The sequence below is a fragment of the Tenrec ecaudatus genome, chromosome 15 (assembly GCF_050624435.1).
Source record: "Tenrec ecaudatus isolate mTenEca1 chromosome 15, mTenEca1.hap1, whole genome shotgun sequence".
Taxonomy (NCBI): domain Eukaryota; kingdom Metazoa; phylum Chordata; class Mammalia; order Afrosoricida; family Tenrecidae; genus Tenrec; species Tenrec ecaudatus.
This window is the reverse complement of record NC_134544.1, coordinates 22368133-22386777: the sequence shown is the minus strand read 5'-3', so window position 1 is coordinate 22386777 and position 18645 is coordinate 22368133. Positions and strand designations below refer to the sequence as shown.

At 40.9% G+C, this 18645-nt stretch overlaps 1 protein-coding gene across 1 annotated transcript in view; it reads right to left on the bottom strand.

The window, feature by feature from the left end:
- MBD2 (methyl-CpG binding domain protein 2) overlaps positions 1-18645 on the bottom strand; it is a 68738-nt gene that overhangs the window by 21231 nt on the left and 28862 nt on the right. Inside the window, exon 3 of the mRNA XM_075533029.1 lies at positions 9456-9593. Within this exon, the coding sequence (XP_075389144.1) occupies positions 9456-9593 (138 nt within the window). The remainder of the gene's footprint in view (positions 1-9455; positions 9594-18645) is intronic.

The following is an 18645-nucleotide window of genomic DNA, read 5'->3' as shown; positions in this document are numbered from 1 at the left end:
TTTTCCCAAAGCTACGGCAATGAAAGCAGTGTGGTATTGGGGAAGAACGGGTAGATATCAAGAGAAAAGCACAGAATCCAGAGATAAGAGTCACATAATAATACAAAATAGACCAAAAACATCGAACAGGGAGTCGAAGAACTGACTCAGACATACACAAACATTTGATGTGTGACAAAGGCAACCTACAGAACACTGAAGAATGGTTGTTCTAATACACGGCACTGGATATTCATATGGAAAAACAAGAGTAATAATGCCCCCTCACTGCACACATAAATGTCAATTCCAGAAGTGCTGCTGATCTAAATGTAAAGCAAAAGTTCTTGAAGATAACACGGAGATATTTTGATAATTTGGGGGTTAGCAGAACTAAAAAATAAAGGCTAAGAAAACATCTTCCTTGTCTTTTGTAAATCTTGACTGACGTGTTACCTACAGAAAAGTATAAAATTAACAAAGCCATGCAGATGCATGCTGCTCATTCAGATTTCACAAGACCAGCACACTTAAGTAGTCAGCCCTTGAGTCAAGAAAAAGAACATTATTAGCATCCCACAAGAACCACCCAGCTACCTCCCAGTCTTCACTCAATTCTGTTAGAATTATGAACTTCTTTTATGAAAAGAATCATTAAAATAGCAAAAAGACTCAACCATAAAAGGAGAGAAGGTATTTGTAATACATATACATAACAAAGAACTCATCCCTGGGATATATTAAGAACTCCCAAAAGTCAATAAGAAAAAAAGGACAATCTAGTAGAGAAATGTGTTAAAAGATTAACGAACTATACCATTATAAAAGAATGGGCATATGACCAATAAACAACTTAATATAATTAATTACCAAGAAAATGCAAGTAAAATCATAATGTGGTCAACCTAAAATCATGCCAGGATGGTTAAATTTTAAAAATAGATGATATTAAATGTTGGCATTACTGGTAGGCATATAACTTTGTATTAACAAACAACCTGAAAAGTGTATTAGTATTTAATAAGACTGAATACACGAATATTGTATGACCCAGCACTTCAACTCCAAGATATACACTGACAGCTAAAGACATATTCTAGAATACTCTTTCAAGAAATGATAACCAATAAAAGGAAAATGGGGCAGGGTGGGAAATTTTAAAATGTGGAAAATTGAAGAGGGTGCAAGAAAAAAAAAGGGAATTATCCTATAAGAAGTAGTAGCCCTATGGAGAATTAGTCATGCATTTTGGGCTGCGGACCTCAAGGTCAACAGTTAGAAACCACCAGCTGCTCCTTGGTAAAAAAAACAAAAAACAAACAGGCTTTCTACTCCAGCAAACAGTTACATTCTCAGAAACTCACCCTGTCTGCAGGATGGCTATGAGTTAGCATCTACTCGATGGCAGTGAGTTTGTTAGTTTCTTTGGTTTGGGTTTTTATAAAAGAAAATTTCCTAAACCAGAGTAGTTGCCCAACTAAAACAAAGCAAAACACTGCCATTGAGTTGATTCTGACTAGCAAGCCTATAGGACAGAGTAGAACTGCCCTTTCGGGTTTCTAAGACTAAATCTTTACAAGAGCAGAGAGCTTCATCTTCCTCCAGTGGAGTAGACTCGAACTTCTCAACTTGCAGTTACCAGCCCAACTCCACTAGAGCTCCAGAAACACTAAGGAGGGTCTCTAAACCTAGGCTTGATCTATCAAGGATTTTCTGAACACGTGAAGTGATTTCTAAATTCAGACTTACAAGATAAATAAAATAAAAAATTTACTGCTATCAAATTGTGACTCTACAGAACAGACTAGAACTGCCCCCCGTGAGTTACCTAGGCCGAAATCACTATGGGAACAGATTACAGGTCATTTCTGGTGTGGAGTGGCTGATGTGTCCACACTTTCAAACTTATAACCCTGGTGCCACCAGGGATCCCACATTAACACAAAATATTCAAAGAGAATGCTATTGGGGGGGATCCTACATTAACACAAAATATTCAAAGAGAATGCTATTGGGGTGGTAAAAGGAAAGGATGAAAGTGAGTTTTTAAAAGTTTTACTTTTGAAACAGAGGAAAGATCTAGGAAGCAAAGCTATGGATGGAGGTATAAACATAGGTTTGTACTTATGTAAATACATTAATTCATTTAAAAAGGTATTGGCCTATGTATATATATTTACATGGCAATACACTGCGGTACTGTGGTAGTGGATGGACTTTGGGACTCTGCTCAAGCCCTGCCTCAACACAAGAACACTTTGTTCTAACAACCTGGCATTCTGTGATGCTCACCCTACTAGCACGATCGCTGAAGATAAAATGGGTGCACAAGCAAATGTGGTGAAGAAAGCAGATGGTGCCCAGCTACCAAAAGATATAGCGTCTGGGGTCTTAAAGGCTTGAAGTTAAACAAGCAGACCTCTAGGAGAGAAGCAGCAAGCCCACATGGAAGAAGCACACCAGCCTGTGTGATCACAAGGTGTTGACGGGATTGGGTTAACAGGCATCAGAAGAGTCAAACAAACAAAGAAACAAAAACCATATTGTTAACACACCTAAAACCTGTCTGTAGACAATGGGACATCCCCTCACAGAAGGGTCACAACCAACTTGTCTCCTTATTCCTTGCCCATTCCTAAATAATGCTATTCTTCCTAATTGGAATGTTCTCTCTCATTTGTTTTGGTAAATTCCACTCCATCTTCAAAGTCTAGCATATGTCTTCTAGCTTTTCTAAAGATTTCCCTAAACCTTCTTCCCCTTCTTGAACACCTATAGCACTTGTCTGTACTAGTGACATTTGCTGCATGCCATCTTTCCAACATCATTAGAATAATGCTTTTAGTACACAACAACTTGTCATCTAGAGCATGGAAAAAAACAAACAAACAAGATAACTCAAGCCTGTCTTAGACATCCCTTCCTTTCCCTGCCCAGGCAGCCAATTTTTCTGCCTAGAGAGGAGAGTTCCCTGTGGGATTCTGTGTTTACATGTATTGCTCTTAATCATAAAAACATGATCATGAGACTATACTATAAATAACTCTCAGAAGTTAGAGAAGAGGGGATGACGCTAGAATTCCTGGAATAACTGGTGACTTTGTAGGTTGTAATGACAGGCCAAGGTATTTTCAATTGCCTAATATGCGTGTGAAAGTTGGACCTTGAATAGGGGGCACCAAGGGAGAACTGATGCATTGAAATACAGTGTTGGTGAAGAATACTGACAATACAGAGTACCAAAAGAACATGCAAATCTGCCTTAGGAGAAGAGCAGCCAACATGCTTCTGGAAGCGAAGATGGGGAGAGTTCATCTCACATCCAAGGGGGTACCCCCAAAAAGCGGAATTGAGCTGGGCAGAGTGGTAGCAGTAGGCATTTTTCCTGCTAGGCAAGCACTGAGTAACTTGCTCTGAGTTAATGCACCCAGTGGTGTAGCCTGGGAAGGTTCCCTCTGATCACAGTGAATTTTTTTATAGAAGTAGTTTTGCTCAAACCTCAGTTTTTGTGATGGCCGATTTAAAAGAACGGTGTGTGCCTGTGAAATGTTTTTTCCTGCTCGAGAAAAATGCCACAGAAACTGTTGTGAAGTTGAACACAGTTTACAAGGACAGTGCTATGGAAAAACTCAAGTGTACAAGTGGTTTTCTCATCTCAAAAAAGGTGAAATGCCGACTGATGACAAACCTCCTTCTGGAGGTCCATCAACTTCCCAAATGGATGAAATGTCAACTGTAGTGCATTTGGAGTTCACTCCACCAGGTGAGACTATTAATCAAGCTTTCTATTTAGACGTTCTGAAAAGATAATGTAACCATGTGTGACGAAAATGGCCTGATTTGTGGCAGACCTGGAACTGGTTTTGCCACCACGACAATGCACCTGCTCACGCAGCCATCTCAGTGTGCTAGTTTTTTGGGGAAAAACCAGCATAGCTCTCTTGTCCCACGCACCTGACTCACCTGACCTCACTCCTGTGACTTCTTTTTGTTTCTGAGAATGCAGAGGACATGAAAGGACAGTGCTTTGACAAAGTAGAAGAGGTGAAGAAAAAGTGAGGGAGGTGCTGGCAGCCATCCAAACAGATGCATTTGAAAAATGTTTCCAAGAATGGCATCGCAGATTTGACAAATGTATTAAGTGTAACGAGGGCACTTTGAAGGTGATAAAGGTGGTTGTTGTTTTTATTTCAATACATAGCTTTGAAAAAAATCCATTTTGGGGGGGTACCCCCTCTTCTATCATCAGGAGAGACCACTCCCTGGGAAAGGACATCATGCCTGATAAAGTAAAAGGGCAGTGAAAAGTGGAAGACCCTTGATGAGATGGATTGACTCAGTGCCTACAAAAGTGGGTTCAAACACTACAGTTCTGAAAATGCTGCAGTGTTCCGTTCTGTTGTGGGCAGGATCATGATGACTCAGCACTGACTGGGCATCTTACAACTAAAACTGAACACTGAAATCATTCACAAACTTTTCACACAGCAGTGTCTTTAAAATGCATGTGTTTTAATCATGTACCTTTCATTTGCAAAGTCTCTTCCAATGTATTTTATAACATTTATTCTAAAAGAAAAGGGTGACTTCCAGAAAGAAGGTAAAGATTCTTTCCGTTTGAAAGAGAAATTAGTAAAACCAAAAGTTAAAAAAAAAACCAAAACCTAGATTTTAATGAAATATTCAAATCCCCTTCTTCACTGTACTCTCAGCAAAAATGTAAATACTCCGTAAGCAAGGCAATCAATTACAAGGATCCACATGTGACCTCCTCCCTGGGAGATGGACGGCAGAGAAGGGGGGGAAGGGAGACTCCAGATAGGGCAAGATATGACAAAATAACAATGTATAAATTACCAAGGGCACATGAGGGAGGGGGGAGCGGGGAGGGAGGGGGGGGAAGAGGACCTGATGCAAGGGGCTTAAGTGGAGAGCAAATGCTTTGAGAGTGATTGGGGCAGGGAATGTGCAGATGTGCTTTATACAATTGATGTATGTATATGTGTGGATTATGATAAGAGTTGTATGAGCCCCTAATAAAATGTAAAAAAAAAAGAAAGGTAATCAATATTTAAAAACTACCAAAAACACTTAAAGGCTAGCAGCAACCTCCATCCCAATCATGAAAAGGAAGAAGTAACTGCTAAAAGATGAAGCTTCTTTCTCTGAGGATGAAAAGACAGGAGGAGCAGCGAAGAGTCCAGAACAGAGCCAAGATGACACACCAACGAATTACCGGAGGAATAGAACTGGGAGTTCTTCGTGTGCTGCAAGTCACCCTGAGCAACACCGTCACAACTAAATTTGATTAAAAGCCACCCTGGGTATGTTGTGTGTTATCTAGCTGATAAAGGCCAGGTGGATGATCTTACTGTTTATGACAACTCCAAGTTTTGTTTTCAGTACAGGGAAAAGACAAGCAAGCGCTCACCAAATATGCCAACAGGGTCTATAAAACAGGCTGACACTTCCCTCACAATCAAGTGGTTGTGGTGGGGAGGTGCCATTGGGTCGGTGCCAACCAACAGTGACCCTGTGTGTAATAACTCGAAGCCAGGACAGTCCATGCCATCCTCACAAGTGTTGTTACATTGGAGCACTACCCCACTTCCACCTTATAATTAAGGTTCTATGCAGAAACCACGGCTGACTTCTGTTTAAGAAGCTTTACTTTCCATGTGCTGGTTTCCATGTTTAAAGTTAAGGCATCACCAAGGGCTCAATATAGCAGATATCCCTAAATTGTATTTTTATAAAAGTAAAATGTGGTTGTCTTATGTCTATTAGACAAGATATAATTATTAATTTCATTAATGGCTTCACATTTAATTACACCTAAAAATGAGGCCCTTTACTCCTGTAAAGAGGTAGTCTTAGAAGACCACAGGGGCAGTTCTAGCCCGTCCTACAAGGTCAGTATGGATCAGAATCAACTTGATAGCAGTGAGTTTGGTTGGGTTTGTATTCAAGGTATATCTGAGATTAAGATCCAGAAACCTAGTCCTAGGCCTCATAATTCAATGCTTTACAAGGAATTATATCTTGTATATCTTGTTTGACCATTTATATTGCCAATCTAATTCAATAAATCTAAGCAAAATATTGCAAACTCAGAAAAGCCTCTTTGTCTATACATTTTTGGTCAAGTAGCAGTTTTGCGTGTCAAAATAGAATAACTTTACTAAACAACCGGAATCTAAACTGGAACAACTGGGATGACAAATCATGCTTTTCAAAACATGAATGTAAAAATGATCCTGCTACTATTTTCATAAATATACCCAATGCATGTCTCTAGAGTTGGAAGTCTTACCGATGAGAAAGTAGTCAAGTTTCATCTTATGGTGAAGATAAAGAAGGGGAAAGAGATTAAGGTCTCTGTGTGATTAAAAACACCTAGCAAAACATGTACGGTGACAACGAGCAAGGTGAAAACACCTCAAGCTTTCTGAGAATTAATCTGCTAAATAACTTTATCGCTCCCTCACACGTAACTTCCAGAAGATTTGGGCTAAAAGCAGTATGTGTCTGGGAGGAAGAGTACAAAGGAAAGGGACTTTGTATTTTGAAATATTCTTTTTATTTGAGAAGAAAATCATAAAACAAATATAAAAGAAAAATTAAACTAGTCTTTAACATATAAAAATAAACATAGCTAGTCTGGGTCCTTAAATATAGCTAGATAGACAATAGATATAATGACTACAGCTGTTTTTTAATCTGGGGGAAGGGAAACAGTGGTCAGTGGAAGATATGAAAATACTAATAATTTATCATTTATCCAGGAGTCATGAGGATGGGGGGCAGAAGCTGAAACAAGGGCTCAATAGAAAATGAATGTTTAGAAAATAATGACAACAGATGTACAAATATGCTTGAAACAATTGATGTATGAATTGTTATAAGAGCTTTAAGAGCCCCAAATAAAATGATCCTTCAATAAAAAATTTTTAAATCTGACTGAATTTAGGTGTACAAATTAAAGAATTCCTATTAAAATGCCTGGAATTGGCTAGTAAACTAGTCTTTAACCAAAACACGTGGGCTCATAGACTGTACTGAGCATCATTAGGCAAAGAAAGGATGATAATGGAATTTAGTAAATATTCTCTATTCTCAGTAAGACAATACAAGCTTCCCATGTGGAATGGTGTTATTAGTTTTAAAAAAACCTTCCACCTTGTTTATCCTCGGAGATTTCTTAAGCTACTATCTTACCCGATTTCCAACACAAATGTGGATAAAACCCTCTGTGAAGAAATGATCTTTAAGTGGAGCAGTTCCGTGTTGACCACAGGTTGGTGGACTGGAACGATCGGCAGCCCCAAGGGAGAAAGACAAGGCTTTTCCATGAAGAGTTCTAGCCTTGACCGCACCAGGGCAGTGCCATCCTGTCCTACACTGAGCTGCTATGGTAGTGACTTTGGTTTGGTTTGGATGAAAAAGAATACAACCAAGGAAAGGCTTGCTCAAGGTGGGCAGAGTTCAGAAACCCAGAATTCCTTCCCTATCTTAATCACTATTCTAAAGCTGCCAAGGGGCTGGCTGGGGACCACCACTGGATAGAGTAGTGGAACCAAAGGTGAAAGCCTCCGACAGAGGGCTTAATGACCCAAAGAAAAGCTACGTGTTCACAAGAACCTAAAGGCACATGCAGGTCCTCCTCTTTGAGACTGGATGTTACACTTACATGGGCCCTGTTGAATCTCGCGAGGGCCAACAATAAAGCAAGTTTAGAACTTCACATCTTGAGACGTCTATAGCAAGATGCTAATCCAACGTGGCTCCCAATATCTTCTGTTTCCCTGGCTCAGCTGAAGAGGAAAAAACACTACTGAGGATATGGGGACAGAGTTGCTTTGTGTCGTTTCTTCAAGAGCAACTGCCTGAACGCTTTGGCCCAAACTATTAGAAAGTCTGGAGATGACACACTGAAGGGGCTCGTGAAACACAGAATTCAAATGAAAAGGTGGAATGAGTAATCTAAAGGGGGAATCAGAAATAGGAAAGCCAAAGACAATCGTCGAGGGACCAGACTTCAACCCAGTGCCTCAAGGTATGAATGCAACATTCCTGTGTGGAGTAGGGAATCAGTGGAGAGGTCTGGGAGGCTGGCCCCAGTACCAAATATTAAGTGGATGCCTGCCCCTCCCCCCAGAAGAATTTGTTTCGAAGGACGACATTGAATCTGCAGCTCCGGGAGAGGGACATATCTGATCAGAGCACACAGGAGCAGATGAAGGGGGAGGAGGAGAGAGTGGAGTACATCCTGGCCCACCAGGCCCTGAGGACGATGACCCCAATTAGAGCAGCCAGTCCACAGAGAGGACCACATGCCCAGCCCCCCCTATGAGATATGACGTCCCTCACTGACCCATGGCCCTGCAGGGGACAGCACCGGAGACACAGTGTGGGAATTGTGATCCCACCACACCGAGGCAAAGCACTGGGGGAGTGCAGCAGAACAGCAAGGGAATGGAGTGGCGAGGTCCCCAGGGAATGCTGAAGGTGGACTTTGGGGCCAGGGCGGGGTACCCCAACAGACTGAACTGGAAAACACTCCTAAAGGCCAACAAACGATCCTTGAACTAACTACAGCTTTTCTTTCTTGGAAAAAAAAAAAAAGACAATTGTCACAGGTAAAGCAGGGTTTCTACTCCGTAGGTGAGAGGAGGCGGTGAAAGGAGAGGAGAGAAAACACGCAAACACACATTTCTCTGTCCACTCCCTCACCTCAAATCCCACTAAAAGTTCTCGAAGCACTAAACTTTATGAGAACAATTGGGGAGTGAATAAAGAAGATTATTTGGAAAGTTTAAACTTTTTGTCAAGTCTCCTTCCGGGTGATGTGACCTTATTAACACAGAAGGACAGTTTTGCGGAGCTCCCTACCCCCATCCCTGCCCGAGACCCCACCCCACACACACCCTAAGAAAAGATCTGGTGGAACACAGCTTGAAGCAATACAGAACAAGGAAAATACATTTAATTTTCTACAAAAATGGAAGTCACAGGACAATATGCTGCATTGAAAAACTTCACTCAGTTAGGTTTTCCAAAAGTATAGGAACAGACTGCATGAAATAAGAAATCTGAACATAAACAGTTTCCAAATAAATGATAGAAAATAATTTTAAACTACACAATACAAGCTACCTACTTCACCCCTCTATAAATTAGGATTCATGAAAAGATCATCTTTAAAAAATAAAACAAAAATAGCAGAAGCAAGTCTGATGTATATTACCACACACACAAAAAAAACTCAGAAGACTATAATGGTAACTTAACTTTTTTCTTGAAGCACTTTATATTTTAAAGTAATATAGTTATCCTACTGTAATCACATCATCTCATACGGTAGAAAATCACTCTCTTTCTAAATGTATTTCATTTTAACAAGAATTAATTGACCTGACAAGAAAACCAAAATGTTATGTCTGAAAGGAGGATTGGAGAAGCAGTGAGGCCCTTACCTGACGCGGCTGTTCGTTCATTCGTTGTGGGTCTGATTTCACTTTATTACTAGGATGATTGGTGACTTTGGTTACTGGTTGTTTGAAAATCGATGCTGTTTGTCTAATTGGCAATGTTGTATTCAAGTCTGGTTTACCCTGTGAATAACAAGGGTGTTTTCATTAATAAGTTAAATATTACAGATAAAGACAAAGAGATTCATTCTGCTTCTAAAATCAGTATTCTTTATTTTAATTTATATTATTCCAAACATCTATCTCGGCATTTTTAACATTCTAAAATTTAAAGAATTTTATGAAGAACCTACACAATATTTTCTCATAATAGATGAAAAACGGTGCTTTGTTTTGTTTTGTTTTTGTACATATACAGTGTAAGAAAATTCTTTGTTAATTTGATCAGCCAGACACTTTCTAATAAACAAGTATGTTTAAGGCGGGGCTATGCAAAACTATAGAAAAAGACAGGAGAATTGTAAGGACATCGGTGAGGCAGCAGTCCTTTCTATGAGCTGACAATGGAGGAAAAGAGTAGTGAGCATGGCATCTCAGTATAAACAGTCTGATGAGTTGTTAGGAGCCCAAGCTTAGATAAGACCACATAAGTCAAATACACATATGGTCATTGGAGTGGAATTTCTAATTCCAGCAAACAAAATTCCATTTTGAAACTCTGATATACTAGAAGTATTTCTCATTTTAAAAAAATGTATTGCATGTAATTATTTTAAAGAAGAGACTTGAAGCTTCAGAAAGCCAGTTCATATGTTTAATGAACGTATATGCTATGCTCTCAGAGGTGCCCTTTTGGCATCATGGTTGCAAGTGGGGCTGCTACCCCACAGGTCAGCAGTTGGGAAACCACTAACTGCTCCGCTAAAGAAAGACAGGGCTTGATTGTCCTGTAAAGAGTCACAGTCTCAGAACCCACAGGGGCAGTTAGTTCTCCCCTATCCTTACAGGGTTGCTATGAGTTACTTGGGGATTTATCGGCCATGTTCTAAGGAAATCAAAATGTGGCCAAAAATTGCTGGTAAGTTCATTTGCAATACTCTTTGCTGCCGCAGGGAGCAAAGAGAGAGAAAATGAACAAGAGCTTCAATTTAATTATCGTGCTTTCTGGTGTGGGCAAACACAAATCATTAAAGGACACATACATCTGAAAACAATATGCATCTGCTATTAGAAACAGAATCGATAAATGCACAGAAAATTCTATGAGCTTGGGTCTTCATCACTGCCTCCTGAGAGAATTTGCAATGGAAACCTCCAGGGCTGATACAGTGGGCACGTGAGAATTACAGAGGCCCGCTGAAGCTCAGAGTACTGAGCGCCATGCCCGAGAGATGCTGAGTCCTATGAGGCCTGGGAATCTGCATTTCTGCGAAAGTCTCAGGTAACATGGATCCTGCTGGTCCTGAGACCAGCCTTGAAGGCACCCACTGTTCTAAAGCAAAAAGTGCACATTGGTGGCAGCTGGGCCAAGTGTATCCCAAAGAAGTGCTTTGTTTAGTTTTTTCATTAAACCAACATTTAAAATTGTTGAACCTTCGCATAAAAACCCAGGATTCTAGGTTCTCTTGGCGACTGGAGTATCTAGAAATACTGGACTTGGTTTGGCAATGGGCTACAATTGATTTGTACTGGCGGCCCCACAGAATGCAACCTTCTTCCACAGCCGTGTTTGCATTGCCTGCCTGGGCCCTGTAGGCACTGTGTGCACTCTCTGCTTAGACATGATCATAACGCAAAAGAACAGCCAACCAGGCGCATTGCCTTCCAGCCAGTTCAGTCTTAAGACCCTCTAGGCAGAGTATACTGCTCCTTAGGGTGTCCAGGGCTGCAAATCTTTACCGACACACATGGCCACATCTTTCTTCAGAGGAGCAGTTGGTAGGTTTGAACTGCCATGTTTCAGGTGGCAGCCAAGCACTTTCACCACCACGTGACCAATAGAACGATATGCACCCTCATAAATAAAATGAACAATCATTCCCATTGTGGTGTTACTTGTGGTGTTAATTGTGGGAGTACTTGACCCCAATTGAATGGGCCCTAGGAACCTTCCCTCTTTGTACTGGGCAGGCTTGACATGTTTTTTCTCAGGTTTCACCCCATGGGTGTGCTTACCTTTCAGAGATAACTCCCATCAGATGAGTATCAATAGTATGCCCTGGCACCCAGGTTGCTTATCTTTACATAGCTGAAAAGAGATAATTTCATGCGAAGTGCACAAACCTGGCCAGCAGGCTACAAAGGAGCCATCTAGGATGCCATCTCTAAGAACAGAATGTTCAGGAATGTGTACTTTAGAGGAAGTTCCTGGTGACTCAGCAGGTTCTATGAAAACCTATTACATCAGAAGGTTCACTTAAGCCATACATGAATCTCTCTCTCTCTCTCTCTCTCTCTCTCTCTCTCTCTCTCTCTCTCTCTCTCTCTCTCTCTCTCTCTCTCTCTCTCTCTCTCTCTCTCTCTCTCTCTCTCTCTCTCTCTCTCTCTCTCTCTCTCTCTCACACACACACACACACACACACACACCTCTAGCATAGTTGATGTTTTGTAATCCTAAGAAGCTTATGAGGAGAGGCCCGTCCTGGAGGAGGAGGGCATCGTGCTTGGTAAAATGGTGGGGCAGTGGAGAGCAGGAACCCCCACACGAGATTAATGGACACAGTGGCTACAAATGTAACAATTGTGAGGATGGCACAGGACCGGGGCTGTTTGGTTCCACTATTCATGGGGTCGCTGTGAGTCAGAACGACGCGATGGCAACTAACACAGAAGTTTAACACGTACATGCTTCTGTGGAATCAATAACTCTCACTGACACTCGACTAACTCCTTGCTATTGAGTTGCTTCCGACTCATACACTCACTGCCACCGAGTCAATTCTGACTCTGTGGAACTGCCCCTGTGGGTTTCCAAGACTATTGTTTTACCGGAGTGGAAAACCTCGTCTTTTACCTGCGGAGGGGGTGATGGTTTCGAACTGCTGACTTTGAGCTAGCAGCCCAATGAGTAACCATTATGACATCAGGGCTCCTCTTCCTAACCCTTACATAATAAACAACTCAATGCCACCGGGTCGATGCCGACTCAGAACAAGGTAGAAGTGTCCCTTGCATTTCCGCGGGTTTCTGGGATTTTAACTCTTTATGGGAGTAGAAAATCCTGACTTTTTCCCTCAGTCCGGGATGGACTTTGGGATCGCAGCCTAACGTAACTGAGGTTCCTTGTTTCCTGACACTCTGAAAAACTCACTGCCTTCAAGTGGATGCCAACTCATAGCGACCCCCGAGCGGGTTTGCTAGACTGTAACTGTTTACAAGAGTAAAACCCCACCGCCATCGCCACCCCCCGCCCCCGCCCAGTGCTGCTGGTGGTTTGGAAATAGCGACCATGAGGATCACGACGGAATACGTAACCACTACGGGAGTTAGGTGTAATTAGTTATGCATTACTATGTATCACTACACAATACATGTCTTTCAATAAGACAAGGTACTCGGGGTTAGAAGCAAATATGGCGTCAGTAGAACAGAAGTACATTGTAATCCTTAGGATGCAAACATCTTAAGTCTGTAAAACTATTGATCGTAAGGGAAGATCTAATTCTTTCACAAACTTGTTTTGCTTCAGTGGTGATGTGTGTGTGTGCGCGCTCTTATGCACAATAAATAAAAATTAGAAGCAAAAATGTTCAGAGTACACAATTGACTTCTGTTGTCTGTCATGAGACCTTTCACTTCCCAAGAGTTGGAGACTGCAGACAGAATCCCAAAGTTGGCTGCATTCCTCTCCTCCCAATCTCTTCTTGGTATTTTCTTGAGTCTGTTTTCCTCCTTTAACTCACTTGACATCAGAAGACAGGATTTTTTCAGTCATTTTGTGCTGAAAAACAGTCTCATGTGCAATTGAGTAACTTGTAAAGCTGGGCTAACAGGTTTCCCCAGGAGCTGTCACTGAAATGTTATTGCTACGCACCCCCAGGGACAGCCGAGCAGTCAGTTAGGCCATGCCCAGCTATGTGTCTGAATGTTTCTAAGTAACTGCCAATCTCATGAAATTAGGACTTTAAAAGCACACACTTTGAAAGGGGGACAAGATTAAAGCTATTTGAGTACTTGAACCCGTCCCTTTTCAGTAAATGAAAACATGAAAAATTTTATATCATAAACAAATAAGTATACATTCTAAGATTAAAACTGAATGTTCAACTTTTGAAAATCCTGAAATCTGTGAGTGAAAAATTTAAAGAATCCCTTTTTGCCATCATTTTCTTTTTTTTTAATCATTTTATTGAGGGCTTGTACGCTTATCACAATACATACATACATACATTGTGTCAAGCACTTTTGTGCATTTGTTGCCATCATCAAAGAATCTTATATTAACATTTCTTTATACTAAGTTAGAAGTTTTTTAATTAACTCAATTTTTGAGGATCTTGCCTATCCCTCAAAGCCCTGGAAGACATACAAAATTATTTCTTTTATTATTTTTTAAATTTATATTTCTTCATTTCCCAATAAGTATCTGAGGTGGCTCTTTGGAAACTCACAGTGTACAAACATGTGATCGCAATAAATTTTAAGACACAGAAAATTGAGAACAAGAAAAATTCCCTTGGAAAGTCCATAAGGATACTAAAGCTGAGCTTCAAATGTGGATCTGAGCTTGGGGTGAGCAAAAAAAAAAAAAAAGACTAAATTATACAACTATAATAATCAGAAAAGAAAAAGCATCCAAAATAAGTAGAATAAAAGCTGTCCCGGATGTGCACTGTACAGACAGAAACACAGGGAATCCAGGACAGATGATCTCTTTAGAATCAGTGGTGAGAGTGGCGATACCGGGAGGGTGGGACAGAAAGGGGGAACCCATTATAAGGATCTACATATAACCTCCTCCCTGAGGGATGGAGAACAGAAAAGTGGGTGAAGGGAGATGTCAGACAGTGTAAGTTTTGGCACAAGAATAATAATTTATAAATTATCAAGGGTTCATGAAGAAGGGGGAGTAGGGAGGGTGGAGAAAAAATGAGGAGCAGATACCAAGTAGAAAGCAAATGTTTTGAGAATGATAGCAACAACGTACAAATGTGCTTGACATAATGGTTGTATGTATGGATTGTGATCAGCGTTGTACAAGCCCCCAATAAAATGATTAAAAACAATAATAACAATTACCCACGGACATGGCTAGGGAGGTTGAGGGGAAAGGATGGGCTAACATCAATGAGTATTAGGAAGACGATGTTCTAAAATTGATTGTGGTTATAATAGCACAACTCTCCTTAATGTGATTGTACTATTGAATTGTATGGCATGTGAATTACGGGCTAATACAAAATTTTTAAAATGAAAAAAAAAGCTGTCCCTGATATTAAATGTAAATTATAAAGGCACTAACATGTATCAAACATATGCTACTTTTTCAGTGACCTTGTGCTAAAGCCAAGAATATAACATTAAAGTGGATGTTTTGAGAATGAGGGCAATGACTGTACAGATGTGCTTTACACAATTGATGTGTGTATGGATTGTGATGAGTTGTATGAGCCCCTAATAAAATGATTTTTAAAAAACAGGACAAGTCCTGGTGGTGATTCTGAAAAGGACTAAACGAGGGTGGCCTAATTATCGAGTAGACTTTCAGTGATACCCTGGTGTCGCTGGTAGAACAGCGTCAGACTCTCCGCAGTTCACACCCATCAGTGGCTACTTAGGAGAAAAAGGAGGCTGCTCCCTGAAAGATTTATAGCCTTGGAAAAGCCATAGACTCAGAGTTGAAATTGACTCAGTGACAGTGAATTGATTTTTCGGTGATCTAACTTGACTAAAGGGAGCCGTGGTGGCAGAGTGGGCTGCTGATAGTTCAAAACCACCAGTTGCTACTTGGAGCTCTAAGGGACTTTCTACTTCCATAAGGAATTTCAGTCTTAGAAATCCACAGGAGCAGTTCTACCCTATCCCATAGGGTAGCTATGAGTTGAAATCAACTAGAAGGAAGTGAGTTTGGTTTTTAGAACTTGACTAAAGGAGTCTCTGGGTAGTGCAAACCGCTAACCCACTAGTCTGCTAACTAGAATGCTGGAGGTTCCACTTCAGCCCAGACCCCTCAGAAGGAGCAGCAGTCAATTGAAAATCAGCCATCGGAAACCCTGGGGAGCCCAATTCTACTGCGACACACATAGGTCAACGGGTGTCAGAATCAACTAGATGTCAATTGATATTTTAACAAGGATAAAGAGCAAGATCACTAAAGTTGTGAAGAGCATGTATCAAACACTAATGGTTTTCAAGTATTTTTTGCATTCTTACCTCACTGGATAAAATTGAAAATGAACAGACTTACCCTATACTTTAAAGTTGGCATCAAGAATGGTTAAGTGTTTTTTAATGTAAATAATGGCAATGGGTGAATGTAACAGAGTATCTTAGGCATACTAATCACATTCCCACACTGCTATTTCCTACTGGAAACTCGCGCACCTCCAACTGATCAAGAATATAACCTTTTTTATTCTTTGACCATAAAGCCAGTGCCTCAGGAGAAGGATGAGGCTGTCTTGGAAACCCACACAGGGCAATTGTCCCCTGCCCAAGAGTCACCAAGAGTCGGCAGTGAGTGGCATAGAGTCATGCTGGCTCCTTCAAACACATGATTTATTTCTATCATTGCCAGAAGCACGCTACCCTGCATCCCCGGAGAAAGATGGGGTGATCTACTTCCTTAGAGACGGCATTCTTGGAAACCCTGGGGAGAGGTTCTGGTTTGTCCTATAGAGTTGCTCTGAGATGGAATCCCCTAGACAGCAGTGGGCATTGGTGTTGGATTTTGAACATGCTATTGAAACTTAGAAAACTAGTCTACTTGGCCAGAAAACAGTCCTTTGTTCATACAAAGGATGGCACCCACCTTTGGAGCAAAGATAGTTCCCAAAAGGGCATTTCAGATTTGATGAAGAATAGAGTGGACAACAGCTAATGTCCTTCCACTAAAAGCAAAAACCAACAATGCAAAGTGCCTTATAGCCCTTCGTAGTCTTATTTTAATTGATATAATGCATACATGACAAAACATACCATTTTAACAAGGCAACTGAGTAGTTTAGTGTACTCACACACACAGTTGCACAATCTTCATAAATTTTTTTCTTCATAGATTTTTGCCAAAAGTCTGACATCTATAATTTTGCCAGTTGTAATTATAGTCTTAACATCTACTTGAAAACCAAGTCATTACTTTTATTTCTTTTTTTCCTCCTTTAAGGTAGCATGTTAAAAATTGTACAGGAGGAATGGACTACTCTTTGAGTTCATTGTAAAGGAGGGCCATCTGGGGTTACGTGAAGAGCTGGAGGGTTAGAATTCATCACTGAAACAAACTCTGAAGATTTCTTATTTTAAAATCTTACAAAATATAATGGTGTAGAGATTCATTAATGTGAGGTCAGTAAATGATTATGGCATAAGCCAGTAGTGACGTCGAACAAAACAGACGGCTAAGGCAGCCAAAGCAACATACATTCAAACTATGGCATCTGCTTTACGTGCCCTTGAGACAAAACATCATGCAAGTCCTTGTCTCCAGCCTAATCCTCTCTCTGAGCTACAGTCTACATAGGGGTTAGTCTGGATTTATAAAGCTGGCTGAAATAGAGAGGCTTCCATTATCAACAGAAACTGAGCACCCAAGTTAAATCTTACCAAAGCTTGGGCAGCTGTGTTACCATCTCTATCTTAGTTATTGGCACTATAGAAGAGTACACTGGAAGTACCAACTTCTGATTTAACCCTAACATTGTAGTGACAAGATGATGATTATCAGCAAGCGTGTTTGCTAATGTGGCTGCAGATCTTCTGCTGATTGGATGTTTCCAGCCATCTCTGTCCAATCAGAAGCTAACTACATGGCACAAACTTGTCCAGATACAATGGAACAATGGTGCTAGTGAAGAGCCTGTTACCTTTGTCTAATTAGCTAAAGACAAATATCCTTAATTATGAATATTTCCACATTTAACAGGAAGTTTGAAGTTGTTTGGACAAAAACATACTAAATAGTTCTAGTGCCTTTTGGTACATAGTGCTGGCGCCCTGGTGGCATACTGATTATTCGTCAGGCTGCTCTAACCACAAGGTCAGTGATTCAAACCCATCACTCCGAGGGAGAAAGACGTGACTTTCTACTCCTGTAAAGAGTTACTCTTGGAAACCCACAGGGGCAGTTTTACTCTGTCCTATAGGATTGCTGACTCCGATCTGACTTGGTGGCAGTGAGTTGCGTTTTGGTGTGGACCTATGTTTTCTCCCTTTATTCATTCCTGAAACAAACACTATCCAAGTCATCATCTCCACCTAGACAGATAACCTCCTGCTGGCCCACCTTCTGCTTCTACATTTTCACAGTACATTATCCACGGGGAAGGTAAATTGCGCTACTATTTAAATGCCTTAAGTGGAATTCCATACCACTCATGCGGTCAGGTTTGTCTCCATCTCTAACCTCATCTAGTTCTGCTCTGCTCTCACTCATTAAACCCTAAACACCCCAGCCTTCTTTTTGTCCTCCTATGCTAAGTATGAAGAACACTGATGCATCATGAACCGCCAGAAGAACAAACCGATCTGACTTGGAGGCTGTACATCCTCCGAATCGAGGACGGTGAGCCTTCCTTTCACAGATGTTGGACATACTAGTAAGAGACCAGGCCCTGAAAAAAAGGACATCATGTTTAGTTAAGTGGAGGGTCATTGAAAAAGAGGAAGCCCAACAAGGAGATGGCTTGACACAATGGCTGCAACCATAGTTTCAAACATGACAAAGTTGTGAGGATGGCACAGGGCTGGGCAGTGTTTCTGTTGTACATAGTGTCCTTGTGAGTCACAATTGACCCAACGGCACCTAACAACATGCTAAGTACATTCCTGCCTTGGGATTTTGCACTGATTGGCTGCTAACCAGTCAGTGGTTGAAACCTGCCAACACTGAACAGACGAGACTGTCTGCTCCTGTAAAGATTTGCAGTCTCAGGCCTACGGAAAAATTATTTTCTGTACATAGGCTCACAATCAGTCAGAGTTGTTTTTATGGTGGTGGGAATTCCCTCTGCATGAGTCATTCTTCCCTGGTTTTTCTGTAGTTGGCTTTTATCCTTTAGATATAACCATGCCAGATCCC